The sequence below is a fragment of the Vulpes vulpes genome, chromosome 8, assembly GCF_048418805.1.
Source record: "Vulpes vulpes isolate BD-2025 chromosome 8, VulVul3, whole genome shotgun sequence".
NCBI classification, from domain to species: Eukaryota; Metazoa; Chordata; class Mammalia; order Carnivora; family Canidae; genus Vulpes; species Vulpes vulpes.
In genome coordinates this window covers 36,622,820-36,639,552 of record NC_132787.1, presented here as the reverse complement: position 1 = coordinate 36,639,552, position 16,733 = coordinate 36,622,820, and the positions used below count along the sequence as shown (strand labels likewise).

Below are 16,733 nucleotides of genomic sequence, written 5' to 3'. Positions count from 1 at the left end.
TAAGATTGTATTCATTTGTTCATGAGAAATACAGAGAGAGGCAGAGACATAGGGAGAAGGAGAAGCAGGCTTCCTGCAGTGAGCCTGATGTGGGACTCGATCCCAGGACCCTGGGATCATGACCTGAGCCAAAGAAAGATGCCCAACCACTGAGCCACCCAGGTGTCCCCAGTTTTTTTTTTTTCAATGCCGACACACAAAATTTATTTCGATATTCATTAATTAATGAGTTAAAACAAAGGTTGAAAAACACTCACCTAGGGCCCTTGGGTAATTCAATTGGTTAAGCCTCTGCCTTGGGCTCATAACATGATGGGGGGGGGGGGCCTGGGATGTTCCCACATCAGGCTCCCTACTCTGCAAGGAGTCGGCTTCTCCTTCTGCCCCTCCCCCCATTCATTCTCTTTCTCAAATTAATAAATAAAATCTTAAGAAAAAAAGAAAAGCACCCACCTCATGCATTGCCTGGAACAAGGTTAGGACACCATAATATCTGTTTAGTCATTTGTTTGATTGTTAAATCAATGGGCACGTATATTTCATACTCATCTATATAGTAAGTCACATTTAGTCAAAGAATGAGTGCATCAGTTTTCAAGGTTGTTTTGGTTTTTGTTCTTTCTACCTCAACCTTAAAATTTGTTAATTCTGCTACTGCTTTTGAAACAGCAAAAATAAACTTGGAGCTCCTGAATCTCAACAGAGGTTAAAGAGGTTAATCCCAAGGGTAAAGGTCAAGAGCAACATCTTTTCTATTATCTTCCAACCCTTTAAAACAAGAATAACTTTTAAAAATTTGTTATCTAAGAATGCGAGGCTTACAAAACACTGTTATCTAAAGTAATACAAATGACCCCACCAATCCTTATCAAGGGCTAACTTCTACCCTTGGAGGAAAGGAGGACTACTTTTTGTTTTCTTTGCTCTAGGTCCAGACATTCAGGGTAACGGTTTAGATAAAATAAATGGCTTAAAATAGCATTAATATTTTATTTCCCTTGCCTTCAGAAAAAACTAAAAGATTCACACACAAGCTGTTATCCAGAAGAGAGATTGTTCATAAACATTTAAATTGCCATTCAAGTAATTTCTTAGTCATAATGTACAAAATATCAAATATGACATTTTATCATGAAATATTATTTTATCTTTCATCTAATTTTTATTTCCAAAGTTATTTGGGCAGCCCCAGTGGCTCTGTAGTTTAGCGCCGCCTTCAGCCCAGGGCATGATCCTGGAGACCTGGGATGGAGTTCCATGTCGGGCTCCCTGCATGGAGCCTGCTTCTCCCTCTGCCTGTGTCTGCCTCTGTCTCTCGCTCTGTGTCTCTCATGAATAAATAAAATAAAATCTTAAAAAGAAAAAAGTTATTCAATTCTGTGTTAAATATTTATCCTATCTAAAATACATAATTGACTGTTGCTTTATTTATTTATTTATTTATTTATTTATTATTTTAAAAAGATTTTATTTATCTATCCATAAGAGACACAGGGAGAGGCAGAGACATAGGCAGAGGGAGAAGCAGGCTTCCCACGGGGAGCCCGATGTGAGACTTGATCCCATGACCCCAGGATCACGACCTGAGCCAAAGGCAGATCCTCAACCACTGAACTACCTAGGCGTCCCAGCAATTCTATATTGTATAAAAACCTATAATATGCATATTCCTTGACCCAATAATTCCATTTCTAGGAAGTTGTTCTTTAGAATTACTTGAAGTGCCCAAAGATATTTCTACTTATTTATTCAACAAGTAATATTTACTTATTTATTATATTTATTGAGTAGTGACTGTCTTACCCCACTAGAATGTAAGTTGTTTGAGGCCAGGGATTTTTATCTGTTTAGCTCACTCGTACATCTCAAATGTGTAAAACAATGCCTGGCACAAATATCCATTGAACAGATTAATGATATTATTTGTATGTTAAAAAATACATGCTGTGAAGGATGTATTTTTGAAAGTAAAGGAGACTGCAAGTGTGAGAGAAGAGCACAAGTTGGAGAGTAAAATGGAATGGTAAGACTACACTTTAATGAGAGAGTGAGGAATGTGTAGAGACTTGGAGGTGAGAAAGTCAGACATGGGGACATCTAGTGAAAGTTTTCCTGGCAGAGGGAGCTGTGAGCACATAAAAAATTTAGAATAGCACCAGTGGAGGAGAGGGAAGATTTCTCTCTCTCTTTCTCTCTGTCTCTGTCTCTGTCTCTCTCTCTTTCTCTCTCTCTCTCTGTCTCTGTCTCTCTCTTTCTCTCTCTCTCTCTCTCTCTCTCACACACACACACACACACACACACACACACAAAACAAATTGGAGTAGCAGCCAAATCACTGTGCTGGAGCCAAGTGAGGAAGGGGCAAAATTAGTAGATGAGGCAACTGGGATAGGATCTTGTAGACAATGACTTTTCCTTTGAGTAAAACCGCCACTGGAGGGTTTATGAGCACATGAATGAATGAGTTAACTGACCTTTTTAAAAAGAATTTGGCTGATGTAGGGTGCCTGGGTGGCTCAGTCAGTTGAGTGGTTCAGCATCCAACTCTTGATTTTGTCTCAGGTCACGATCTCAGAGTTGTGGGTTGGAGCCACATGTCTGGCTCACCACTCAAGCAGGGAGTCTGCTTGAAATTCAATCTCCCTTTCCCTCTGCCCCTCCCACCTCTCATGTACATGCATTCTTTCTTTTTTCTCTCTCTCTCAAATAAATAAAAAAATCTTTTTTTTTAAAAAAAGATTTATTTATTTATTCATGAGAGACAGAGACAAAGGCAGAGGGAGAAGCAGGCTCCCTGTGGGGAGCCCAATACGAGACTCAATCCCGGGACTCCAGGACCATGCCCTGGGCCCAAAGCAGGTGCTCAACTGCTGAGCCACCCAGGCGTCCCTAAATAAATCTTAAAGAAAATAATTTGGCTGATGTGTTGAGAACAGACTGGTGGGGATGGGGATAGGCCAAGATTGGAGGCAGAGATCAATTCAGAGGTTACAGTAGAGAAGAAATAACAGTGTCTCAGATTAGAGTGGCTGCCGTGGAGTACAGATTCTGAAAGTATTTTGAAAATTGAGCCAGGAGAATTTCCTGATGAACTGAATATGGGGTATGAGAAAATGGAGTCAAGGAATTCTAAGGGTTTGCAGAGGGGTAGGGTACACAGAGCAGACATTCCAGTTTGAATAACATAAAATTTTACAATGAATTTTAGACACCCCAGAGGAGATGAGTAGATAGCTTAGTAAAATGGTTCTGAAAGAAAGAGATGATCTGAGCATACAAAAAGTCATCAGGATATATCAGGATATATATATATATATATATATATATATATATATATATATAATGTTTGAAGCCATAGCTTAGATGAGATCAAGGTGGTGAATGCAATTAGAAAAGAAAAGAGACCTGAGACCTGAGACCCAAGGTTGGGATACCCCAACTATAAAAGACCAGTGGGAAGAGGAAGCAGAAAAGGAGCTTGGGAATGAATGACCAGTGAGATAGGTGGTAAACCAAGAGAGAGAGCACAGTATCCTGGAAGCCAAGTAAGGGTAGGAAGTGGGAGAAAGTGATCAACTGGGTGAAAAGCTGCTGAGGGATAAAGTCAGATGAAAATCAACAACTCAGTATTAGATTTGGTTGGTGCCGTGGACAAGAGCAGCGTTGTAAAATGAAAGAATAAAACAGGGTGCCTGGCTGGCTTAGTTGGTGAGCATGTGACTTTTGATCTGTGGTCATGAGTTCAAGCCCCATTTTGGGTTTAAAAAAAGAAAGAATAAGACAGCAAATATAATGAATTATTTCAAGAAGTTTTCGGCAAGGGGCACTTGAGTGGTTCAGTGGTTAAGTGTCTGCCTTTGGCTCAGATCATGATCCTAGGGTCCTGGGATTGAGTCCTGCATTAGGCTCCCCCTGCTTCTCCCTCTGCCTATGTCTCTGCCTCTCTCTGTGTGTCTCTCATGAACAAATAAAGTTAAAAATAAATAAATACTGCTTCTCCCTCTGCCTGTGTCTCTGCCTCTCTCTGTGTGTGTCTCTCATGAATAAATAAATTAAAAATCAATCAATCAATTAATTAATTTTTAAAAATGCTTAATAGTAAAAAAGTGGTGCCTGGGTGGCGCAGTCAGTTAAGTGTTGGACTCTTGGTCTTGGTTCAGGTTGTGATCGCCAGGTTGTCAAGTGAACCCCAGGTTGGGCTCTATGCTCAGTGAGGAGTCTGCTTGGGATTCTCTCTCCTTCTCCTTCTGTTCTGGTGTATATCTCACTTCAAACAAACAGACAAATCAAAAAATCAAACAAAATGAAAGGTCAGATTCTTTCCAAAAATATATTGTTAGTGTGTTGGCTTTGGAGGTGCCCTCAACAAATTCTTATTCTGCCTGTTTGGGTAATCCCTTATTGCCTGTGCTCATTCCTCTTTTCTCTAAAAATTGCAGGAGAGATGTCTATGGTGACCAGGGTGTGGGTTGTTGTAAGTAGTATGGAAAATCTTAATGAGTTTTCCTTATTCCTGAAGATCCTTCTCAACTTTTTCTTAAATTTTTAAAAAATTTATTTATTTATGATAGTCACAGAGAGAGAGAGGCAGAGACATAGGCAGAGGGAGAAGCAGGCTCCATGCACTGGGAGCCCGACATGGGATTCAATCCCAGGTCTCCAGGATCACGCCCTGGGCCAAAGGCAAGTGCTAAACCACTGCACCACCCAGGGATCCCTCAACTTTTTCTGAAGTGTCCATACTAATACTATGACTTGGTATCATGTCTAAAAATGATGAGGACAGAAGGGCGCCTGGCTGGCTCAGTGGTTACAGCGTGGGATTCTTGGTCTCAGGTTGTGTGGGTTTGGCCCCACGTTGGCTGTAGAGGTTACTTAAAAATAAAAATCTTAAAAAAAAAAAAAAAATATATATATATATATATATATATATATATATATATATATATATATATTGGTCTTGGTTCAGGTTGTGATCGCCAGGTTGTCAAGTGAACCCCAGGTTGGGCTCTATGCTCAGTGAGGAGTCTGCTTGGGATTCTCTCTCCTTCTCCTTCTGTTCTGGTGTATATCTCACTTCAAACAAACAGACAAATCAAAAAATCAAACAAAATGAAAGGTCAGATTCTTTCCAAAAATATATTGTTAGTGTGTTGGCTTTGGAGGTGCCTTTATATATATATAAAGGGACACCTGGGTGGCTCAGCGGTTTAGCACCTGCTTTCAGCCCAAGGTATGATCCTGGAGTCCCAGGATGGAGTCCTACATTGGGCTCCCTGCATGGAACCTGCTTCTCCCTCTGCCTGTGTCTCTGCCTCTCTCTGTGTGTCTCTCATGAATAAATAAATAAATAAATAAATAAATAAATAATTAATTAATTTTTTTAAATGATAAGGATGTCTACAATTCAACTGAGAAGAAAAGATTAAAAAACAAAACAAAAACGTTTCAGTGTCTTTTTATTACAGGAAAAGAGGAATATATATATATATATATATTATACACATCAGTAGGAGAGTGTGAATGAGGTCAGTGGGTTAGGTTAGAGAACTTCATTCTTTATTTGAAGTTCTCCTTACTTCTTAATGTAACTACCAGTTCTTTCCCTGTAGGACTTTGTATTGTCACTTCTATACCTTAGTCCTTAGAATGGTTTTCTAGACAATCAGTAAATATTTGTTCACTGACTGGCAGAAGCATCTGAATCACTCTGTGCTTTGGTAGTTATGACTATGCTGGTTTTAGTAACTTTTTTCTGATGATAAAACTAATAAATATTTAGTATACAAATTTTGAAAACTATAAAATTTACAAAAGTTATAAGAAATAACAACTATTAACATATTGATACCAATCTTCCAGACTTTTTTCTGTGCCTATTTGTGTAAAATTGGCTTTTCTATATATTGTTTCAAAATCTGCTTTTTTTGCTTAATAATATTCATGGCTATGCTTCTATAGCATTAAGTATTTTTTTCAACATTACTTATGGTTGAATAATATTTAATTTGTAGATACTCTATAATGTATTTACCATTATACAGTTAGGGAGGCAACCCAGGTGGCTCAGCGCTTTAGTGACACCTTCAGCCCAGGGCCGAATTCTGGAGACCTGGGATGGAGTCCCAGGTCGGGCACCCTGCATGGAGCCTGCTTCTCCCTCTGCCTGTTTCTCTGCCTCTCTGTGTCTCTCATAAATAAATAAAATCTTAAAAAACAACAACAACAACAACAACAACAACAACAACCTGAGCCATTATACAGTTAGGTTATTTTCAAATTTTCTTGATAAGAAATAATACTAAAATGAATAAAATTATAATTCTTTGTCCACTCCCATTAATTAATTCACTCAACCAATATTCATCAAATGCCCATCATTTGTCCCTACCCTCATGGAGCTTATAGTCTAGTGGCTTAGAATCATATTCCAGAATCAGAATTGCTGATCAGAGGATATGAGTATTTTTTTAAAAAAACTGTGGTAAAATGTACATAACAAAATTTATCATATTAATCATTCTTTTTTTTTTTTTTTTTTTTTTAAGTCATCTCTATGGATGCCTAGGTGGCTCAGTGGTTGGGTGTCTGCCTTTGCCTCAGGTCATGATCCTGGAGTCCCAGGATCGAGTCCCACATCAGGCTCCTTGCAGGGAGCCTGCTTCTCCCTCTGCCTATGTCTCTCCCTCTCTGTGTGTGTCTCTCATGAATAAATAAATAATTTTTTTTAAAAAGTCATCTCTACCCCCTACATGGGGCTCAAATTCATGACTCCAAGATCAAGAGTCATACCCTCTACCCACTGCCCCAGCCAGGTGCCCTGCTATTGTCTTTTCTCATCTTCCCAGTTGATAGACATTTTATTGCTTTAATCTGCTTTTTTTTTTCCTAGTGAGGATGAACATCATTTATACTTATGATCACAGTAATTCTGGTGGACTGATATATTTTGTTTGTTTGCTTTATTGATTAGAAAACCAAAGATCAGAGAAACAACTTGTGCAGGACTGCCCAGACAGTGAATGATAGACCTGGGGTTTTAATCTAAGTCCATGACTACAGAACCAGTTCTGTACTATTTAGCCATATTGCCTCCCTTTTTGAATTTCTGATTTGGGCTGAAAATCCAGAATCACAACGTTTTTGTTTGTAAAATCCTTAAAGACAATCCAATTCAATCATGTGATTTTATAGGTAAAGAAAGTGAGGCCCAGGCATGCCTGGGTGGCTCAGTGGTTGGATGTCTGCTCAGGGTGTGATCCCGGGGTGCCGGGATCGAGTCCCATGTCAGGCTCTCTGCATGGAGCCTGCTTCTCCCTCTGCCTCTGTCTCTGCTTCTATCTCTCTCTGTCTTTCATAAATAAAATCTTAAAAAAAAAAAAAAAAAAAAAAAGGTGAGGCCCAGATAGGTTAACCCTTTGTGACATCTCAGACCATTTAAATCTTTCTATTTAAAAAATTTCCATGCCTGGGTATGTATCATAAAACACTGACACTGAGTGAAATAACCAAGATTACACAGGCCATTAGAGGAGCTGTGATTAACTTAGGTTTTCTGACTCTTGCTTGATTTTGTGCTTTTTCTTGCTATATATAAATTGCTATATTGCATACTCTCAATTATTTTCTTTCCTTGATTATGTCCCCTTTCATAAGTAAAAATGATAACAATAATTAATACCAGCTAATTTTTATCCAGTAGGTCAAATGACAAAACTAAAACAGGTTAGTAACAAGTTTGATGTCTTTTTTTTTTTTGATGTCCCTTATTTAAGAGAAAACAATCAAGGATTGGGAGAGTACAGTGCTTCACAGCAGAGGGACACTCTTCTCTAGGGATTGGTTCAAGTGTCGGGTTTTTTGTTTTGGTTTGTTTTGTTTTAAAGATTTTATTTATTCATCAGAGACACACACAGAGAGAGAGTCAGAGACATAAGCAGAGGAAGGAGAAGCAGGCTCCATACAGAGAGCCTGATGCGGGGCTTAACCCTGGGACCCCGGGATCATGCCCTGAGCCAAAGGCAGATGCCCAACTACTGAGCCACCCAGGTATCCCTGCAAGTGTCATTTTTATAGAGCTTTAGAAGAAGCAATATGAAAACAAGGCATGATTGGCTAGGAGGTTGGGGATTTCCTTAGAAGGCTAGCAAGTTCTACTTTCAAGGGTAAGGTGTGCTAGCTAGCTAAAGCTGAGTTGAGGATTGTGATTGATGTATGTTAAGTTTTCTTTGATAGGTGTTTCCATAAACGCAGGCTAACTTAGATGTAGGTTTGTGATGTGGGCACCAGGCCCCCGGGGGTGGCCTAAATTTCATGGGTCCCAATATACTAATGAACTTTATCAAGTGCTTCAATGGCAGACATTGAACTGAGCATTGAGTACACATCATCCCATCAGATTTCTTCAGCACCTTAGCAAAGAATGTTTTATTCTTACTTTACAGTTGAGTGACTTGGTCATGATCACACAACTTCTAAGTGATGGAGCCTGAATTTAAACCAGTTTGTCTGATTCTGACTTTAAGAAAAGTTAAACAAGGAAAAACAAAATGCAACTGACACTTATTGTTGAAAACAGGTAGAGATTATAGATGAATTTAAAAGTGCTAACTTTTCGCTTTTTAGGATGCCAGCAGGAGGAGATAGGAGAAATGGAAATGGAGAAAACCTGGCTATCCAGAAGACGACGACCTCTGGAAATAGCACTGATCCATTTGATCATTTATTTATTGCCTAGATATCTACTGAATGTCTACTACCTGCCAGACACTTACATGGGCTGTGGAGATACTTAGAGAATATTACACAGTGAAAATACTTAGATGGAAACACATGATTCCAATTCCCCAGAAGTATATCATCTGGGAGGGACAGAGGTAAAAGACACAGTGAGATGCACTGTAGGAAGCGCTGTAACCAGTGCCCACTTGAGGTTCAGTGGGAGAAAGAAACCTCTACATCTACTTTGGTGAGTCAAGAGGTTTTTGCAGTGGAAATAAACTTTGAACTTGGTCTGGGGCAAGGCTCTCAGATGAAATGAGCTCACAGGGGAACGACAAATAGATCAATATCATTATAGCATTAACACTGCCGATGGTGGGTGGGAGGAAATGAGACGGGCTGGTGATTGTGATGTGGGAAACAAAGGCAAAAGAGATGTAACTTAAATGAAAATCTCCTTACAGCTTGCAGCCCACTGATAGGTTCCTGGAACAAACATGGACCAGGGAATCCAAGGCTGCCTTAGTGCCTTCAAGTTTATTTTATTTATTTATTTATTTATTTATTTATTTATTTATTTATTTATTATTTTATTTATTTTTCATGAGAGACACACACAGAGAGAGACAGAGACACAGGCAGAGGGAGAAGCAGGCTCCATGCAGGGAGCCCAATGTGGGACTCGATCTCGGGACTCCAGGATCACACCCTGAGCTGGAGGCAGACAATTAACTGCTGAGCCACCCAGGAGTACCCCTTCATGTTTAAAAGTAACCTGATTGGGGCACCTGGGTGGCTCAGTGGTTGAGCATCTACTTTTAGCTCAGGTCATGATCCCAGGGTCTTGGGACCCAGTCCCACATCAGGCTCCCCGTGGGGGGCTCTGCTTTTCCCTCTGCCTATGTCTTTGCCTCTTTCTCTGTGTCTCTCATGAATAAACAAATTAAATTTCTAAGAAATATAATAAAAGTAACCTTATCTTGGCACAGCCCACCCCTCAAAGTCCTGAGAAACTTGCTTCCAGATTCCTTGGAGACTTGTGCTATCCCTCACCCCCACTAATTAAAAAGTATACAGTCTGTCACTCCTCACAATCCCAGGACAGTTCTTTCTGCCCACAGGTCCCGTCCCATGAGCAGGGAAGGGGTGAAGGTCTAGACAGGAGAGATAAGAGGCCCCTGACTCCTGTGGCTGGGTTCCAGAACTATTCCTGGCAGGTGGAGATGTCAAGACTCAGCACAACAAGAGGTAAGGGGACAGACTAAGCCGGCACAAGAATCTCAAGGCCACGAGCTTCCCAATTGGTTCTCAAGAAAAGACTGCCACTAAAAGCCCTCAGTGGCAACCCTTTCAAGACCCTCTCACTCCAGAGAGCTTTTTCTTTCCTTTCTGCTCTCACCTCCACTTGATAAACGTTTATTTCATTTCACCCTTTTGTGTCTGCGAAATTTATTCTTCACTCTGTGAGACAAGAACCCTGGAATCCTGCAACAATATGGGTGCCAGACCAATACAGTCTTTGAATGCCAAGCTAGAGTTTTTATTTTATCCTGTAGATGATGGGAAACTATTATTATTACTTTAAGATTTTATTTATTTAAGAGAGAGAGAGAGAGGGAGCAGTAGAGGAAGAGGGAGAAACAGACTCCCCACTAAGCAGGGAGCCCGATGCGGGGCTCGATTCTAGGACCACAGGATCATGACTTGAGCTGAAGGCAGAAGAGACAATCAACTGAGCCATCCAGTCTCCCATCTCAATGGGAGACTATTATATATTAGACACAACATTTTGTTTTTCCTTTGAGGGAAACAAGTTCTTAGAATAGGTGGTATAAAAGAATGTAAAATAAAGTTCGTGTTCTCAAAAAGCATGAAAATTAGTTTGGCAAGAAAGCAGCTAATTCTTCTATAGCATTTGGAAATCTCCTAAGGGGTTTGTAAAATGACAAAATACAACACCAGAAATTGATGTATGCTGCCATAAACTCAATAACCTCCATGCCTTTCCACGGTTGTTCCTTCAGCCTTGAATACACGATTGTCTTGCTGAAAAATGTCTTCCTCATCTTTGAAGCTCTCTCCTCTGGGAACACTCTATGCTTGCCATTTGGCAGGCATTGTGCAGAACGTTTTAAAGACATCATCTTTTCAGAGTCCTATAACGAATCAGAAGGTCAGCTTTTCTTTTCAGGTGAGAAAACAAAAACTTCAGAAGGTGAAGTGGCATGCCCAATTTCATATAACGAAAAAGTAATGGAATCAAAATTAACCCAGTCAGTCCGATTTTTGACTTTTAATCAGGAAGGGCCAAGTTAGGGGCGCCTGGCTGGCTTAGTTGGAGGAACCCCTTGATCTTGGGGTTGTGAGTTCAAGCCGCATGTTGGGTGTAGAGATTACTTAAATAAAACTTTAAATATAAAGGAAGGGTAAAGTTAGGTGAACAAAATTCAATCCCTCTTAGAGCTGAAAACAGTGTAGATTGAATTCCTTGGGTGAAGTTTTCTCCTCCTTTTTTAAAAAATATTTTTTTTATTTATTTATTCATGAGGGACACACAGAGAGAGGCAGAGACAGACAGAGGGAGAAGCAAACTCCTAGTGGGGAACCTGATGTGGGACTTGATCCCAAGACCTGGGATCACACCCCGAGCTGAAGGCAGATGCTCAGCTGCCGAGCCACCCAGGCGTCCCAAGTTGGGTTTCCCACATCGTTGTGGATATGGTCTAATGGAAATCCACCTATGTATTTGTCAGTGACAAGACTTTGCATTTTTCATTACTATTCTAGCACCTTACCTCAAAGCCTTACACAAATAGATGCTTAATCAATGTTTGTTAAATGAATAAATGCATGTATCCTTTCCACTCTGTCTACCGCTGACAAACCTCAAATTTTTGTAGTGAGGTCTCTGCATTGGTAATCTTTGTTTTGTGAACTTTTGAGGGGAAAGAGTAGAGCAAAAGAAGAGAAAAAAAAATTCGATGTCCTTTCACATCCAATTGCCTTTGAGGAGCTGGGAAGAGAGCAATTCACACTTGATAATCTTACATCAGATAAAATTAGCAGCACTTGAATTGCCAGGCAGTCAGGCGCTAAGGCTCTCTCCATCCCAGCTAGCAAGCTTGGTCTCAGTTCAGAGGCCATGATTCCTTCCCGGACTGTCTTGGCTCTCCGCCTCCTGTTAACTGTGGCTTTGGCCCAAACATTCCAATTTCAAGAACATGTCTTTCTCCAATTTCTGGGCTTAGACAAAGTGCCTTCACCCCAGAAGTTCCAACCTGTGCCTTCTATCTTGAAGAAAATTTTCCAGGATCAAGAGGCAGCAGCGATCAATGGGGACTCCCAAGATGTATGCTACATAAAGGATCTTGGTATCAGTGGGAACATACTCCGACTTCTCCTGGATAAAGGTAAGGAAATTAGAGTGCTTTCTAGACAAAGGTGTGGCAGTAGATGGAATGAAGAAGAAGGACAAGGTCACAATTACAGGGGTTTGTAGAAGGCCTTGTGCTGGTAGTTTACATATTTTATCTCATTTAATCCTGACCACATCCCGAGATTCAAAAGGTAGGTTTTCTTATCAGCTTTTTAACAATAAGGAAAGTAGGTCTCAGACAGTAGATAACCTGTAAGCTATTCAAGATCATACAGCCAGTGCGTGAGCAAAGTCAGGGTTCAAAACAGGTTTTTTCTGAACCGACCCTTTTGTACTACAGGTAAGGGGGTTGGAGTGAGGGTGCAATTATGGCTCAGGTATCACTCTTCAGGCCACAATTTATGCATTGTGGTGCCTTTGATATGGCAAGCAGGGGGCGGTGAGCATTTGGAGTCCAGTTTGCCTTGGGGACTCTTGCTTCCGGTCTCCACACCTCCCCACTACTTTTAGATAGAAATGGCTTGTGATTTGTGAGTACAGAGCACTGATATATATGCCATTGTCATGCCCTTCAGATGAGGATCTGATTGACATTCTATAATTTGTCAAACTGACACCACCCACCAAAATTGCCTAGGCTGACTGTTAAAAGTAGACTCTCTAAATAAATAAATAAATAAATAGTTGGTTCTCCTTACCGGTTCCTGAGCCTCACTCTCCCACCCAATTCTTATTCAAAGCCAGAGATGGGTGTAGGCTGACTGTTAAAAGTAGACTCTCTAAATAAATAAATAAATAAATAAATAAATAAATAAATAAATAGTTGGTTTTCCTTACCGGTTCCTGAGCCTCACTCTCCCACCCAATTCTTATTCAAAGCCAGAGATGGGTGTAGGCTGACTGTTAAAAGTAGACTCTCTGAATAAATAAATAAATAAATAAATAAATAAATAAATAAATAAATAGTTGGTTCTCCTTACCGGTTCCTGAGCCTCACTCTCCCACCCAATTCTTATTCAAAGCCAGAGATGGGTGTTGTAATCTGCATTTCTGTAAAGCTTCCCAGGGTCGGGGGATGGGGATCAGAAGAGGAATGGAGAACCCCGATTGGTTGGTTTTACAGTAACTGGAGAGAAAATTTGGAAAATTTGAATACTTATTTGTCCTGGAAGCATTTCTGGGATACCTACTATGTGCTGGGAACTGTGTTTGGCTATGCGAATATAGAAATTAAAGATAAAGTCTGCCTTTTAAGAGTTCATAAATGATAGAAGAAAAAAACTTGTAAAAAGAGATAGAAAAACATAAAACTGCCACACTTTATGCTAAGTATTATTATGTTAAAGACTCTAGGCCTTGGGGGTGGGGGTCCAGGCACAATTCCTGGAGGAAGGTTAAAAGGGATGGGAAGCTAGTTGAAGAGTTTTCCTTGGAAAGAGTAGAAAACAGCCATGCAAAAAACTATGATTTTTGTGGTGACCATAATCCCATCAAATGATACAGGAAAGGGCGTAATTTTGCCATTATCCATCCCTAACCTCCACATAGAGAAAACCATTATAAATAGTTTATACATATATTATTCCAGACTTTTTTCCTTTGTGTATATTTATGATAGAAGCTTTTATTTTTTTAATAAATGGGGTCATACTATGCATTACTCAAGTATTATGACTATCTCATACAAATCAGAACTAAAGGTTATAATTATCTCACTTTATTTTTTTATTTTTTATTTCTTAAAAATTTTATTTATTTATTCAATGAGAGAGAGAGAGAGAGGCAGAGACACAGGCAGAGGGAGAAGCAGGCTCCATGCAGGGAGCCCAATGCCAGACTCGGGATCCCGGGATCACGCCCTGAGCGGAAGGCAGACGCTCAACCGCCGAGCCACCCAGGCGTCCCGATCCTTTGTTTTCCACCTAGAACGTTCTTAAACATTTTTGTGTCATGGGTCCCTTTGGCCTTTCTATTGAAGCTGATGGACCCCTTCTCAGAGTAATGGCTTACATACCTAAAATAAAATATTTAGAATTCCCAAAGAAATCAATTAAATATTACAATACATTTGTAAAAATATTTGAAACCAAATGTGTGTATAGTAACATACATGGATGCTAGAGTTCCGTGAAAATAAAGAAGTAATTCTTTTTCCCATCCAAGTTCATGGACCTTCTAAATTCTATCCAGGACCCCTTGGGGACCTGTGGGTGTGAAGATAAGAAACTCTGGTCTCAAGTGAGGAGTGAGAGAAACAAATCCTTCCAATGGTAGGGTTTGAGTAACTCATCATTTTCTGCCCTTATTTTGTATATGTAGATATCATAGAACATTTGACACTTCTATCATATAGGTGGATATGAAGTCAAATACGTTATGGTGACTCTCACATCTCTGTTCCAATCCAGGTCTCTTTCTTTACTCCAAGAAACGTCCCCAAGCCTCCTCGTGCTTCCAGAAATTCCTCTACTTTAACCTCTCTGCCATTAAAGATAAGGAGCTGTTAACAATGGCCCAACTGGGCCTCGATTTGGGGCCCAACACTTACTATAAGCCAGGACCGGAACTGGAGTTGGCTCTGTCCGTTGTTCAGGAGCCTCACGGGTGGGGCCAGTCCATCCCTAAACCAGGTAAAATGCTCGTATTACAGTCAGTACCATGGCCTCAAGGTGTCATCCACTTCAACCTGCTGGAGGTGGCTAAGGATTGGAATAACAACCCCAGGAAGAACTTAGGTTTGTTGCTAGAGATACTGGTGAAAGGAAACAGAGACTTTGGGGTGAATTTTCAGCTTCAGGACACCTGTGCCAGACTGAGACAGTCCCTTCATGCTTCCCTGCTGGTGGTGACTCTCAACCCTGAGCAGTGCCACCCTTCATCCCGGAAAAGGAGGGAAGCCATCCTTTTCCCTAAGGCTTCTTGCCAGAACCTCTGCCATCGTCACCAGCTATTCATCAACTTCCAGGACTTAGGTTGGCACAAGTGGATTATTGCTCCCAAAGGGTTCATGGCAAACTACTGCCATGGAGATTGTCCTTTCTCACTGACCACCTCCCTCAACAGCTCCAACTATGCGTTCATGCAAGCCCTGATGCATGCGGTTGACCCAGAGATCCCCCAGGCTGTCTGTATCCCCACCAAGCTGTCCCCCATTTCCATGCTCTATCAGGACAATGATGACAATGTCATTTTACGACATTACGAAGACATGGTGGTTGACGAATGTGGATGTGGGTAGGCTGTTAGAAATAGAAGGAGTGCCCTTACAATAAATCTAATAAAATTAGAAACTTGGTTTATGACTTCTTGGATCTAAAATAACAATATATTAATGTTTAAAATTTGTCTTCTTGGAAAATCCATCATGATTAATGATCTCCCTAATTACATACACACACGGACACACACACACATTCAGACCTAATGATCTAACAGTCATGATGTAAATAGGGAGATATTAAGCCTAATTTATGCTAATAAATTAGAAACTGTCTTCCTAGAAAAAAAATAAATAAGTAACAGAGTCATGATGCACTTGACAGTATGTTAGACTCTAGATAGGAGACTGAAAAAAATAAAAAATAAAAAAAAATAGATAGGAGACTGGCATTTATTGGTGGCCTATTATGGGCAGGCATTATCCTGTGTGTTACCTATAAACATCATTACAGGATGTTTCTTGAGGTAGGCCTTATTATTTATACTTCATAGATATTGAAGGTGAATAACAAATTTCCCTAAAGTCATCAACTTTCCCTGGCAGATCTCACAGGCTAACAACGTTACTTTTTTTTTAAACAATGTTACTTTAAAAAAAATTATTTTGATGAGCACCTGGGTAGCTCAGTTGGTTAAGTAGTAGACTCTTGATTTTGACTCAGGTCGTGATCTCAGGATCCTGGGATTGAGCCCAGAGTCGGAATCAGGTTCCACGCTCAGGGGGGAGTATACTTGAAGATTCTGTCTCCCTCTTCCTCTGCCCCTCCCCCTGCTCATGTACACACGCTCTCAAATAAATAAATCTTTAAAAAAATTATTTTGAGACAATACAAAATTATAAGAAAAATATTATCAAAACTGTACCTGATATCTACATTTTGTTCTGGTCCTTTATTGTTATATATGATTATTTTTAAAAGATTTTATTTATTTATTCATGAGAGACACAGAGAGAGACAGAGATACAGGCAGATGGAGAAGCAGGCTTCTCACAGGGAGCCTGATGTGGGACTTGATCACCGGACCCAGGATCATGCCCTTTGCCAAAGGCACATGCTCAACTGCTGAGCCACCCAGGTGTCCCGTTATATATGATTTTTATAGCTCAGATCACACTGTACATATAATTTTTTTAAAGATTTTATTTATTTATTCATGAGAGACACAGAGAGAGAGAGAGAAGCAGAGACACAGGCAGAGGGAGAAGCAGGCTCCATGCAGGGAGCCCTGTGTGGGACTTGATCCCCGGGACTCCAGGACCACGCCCTGGACCGAAGGCAGGTGCTAAACCGCTGAGCCACTGAGGGATCCCCTGTACATATAATTTTCTATCTTCCTGTATTCAACATTATCATAGGACTTCTTTTCATATCACCAACATCTTATGTAGATGTAGTTCTTTTAATGGGTGTATTAT

General features: G+C 40.2%; 2 protein-coding genes across 3 annotated transcripts in view; one reads left to right on the top strand and one right to left on the bottom strand.

The window, feature by feature from the left end:
- DPPA3 (developmental pluripotency associated 3) overlaps window positions 1-16,733 on the bottom strand; it is a 50,531-nt gene that overhangs the window by 24,473 nt on the left and 9,325 nt on the right. For both annotated transcript variants that reach the window (XM_025995610.2, XM_072766074.1), the window contains exon 2: window positions 14,646-14,718. The gene's annotated coding sequence lies outside the window, so the exon portion shown is untranslated. The remainder of the gene's footprint in view (window positions 1-14,645; window positions 14,719-16,733) is intronic.
- GDF3 (growth differentiation factor 3) lies at window positions 11,864-15,580 on the top strand. The gene is made up of 2 exons (XM_025995609.2): window positions 11,864-12,131; window positions 14,506-15,580. Exons 1-2 carry the CDS (start codon window positions 11,864-11,866, stop codon window positions 15,333-15,335), a joined length of 1,098 nt encoding a protein of 365 aa, XP_025851394.1. The 3' UTR covers window positions 15,336-15,580.

What these genes read in the sequence shown, in the direction of transcription:
- GDF3 (XM_025995609.2), top strand. Translation starts at nt 11,864, where the DNA reads ATGATTCCTTCCCGGACTGTCTTGGCTCTCCGCCTCCTGTTAACTGTG. An exon ending in CCGACTTCTCCTGGATAAAG is followed by an intron (nt 12,132 to 14,505) that starts GTAAGGAAATTA and finishes GTTCCAATCCAG; the next exon opens with GTCTCTTTCTTTACTCCAAG.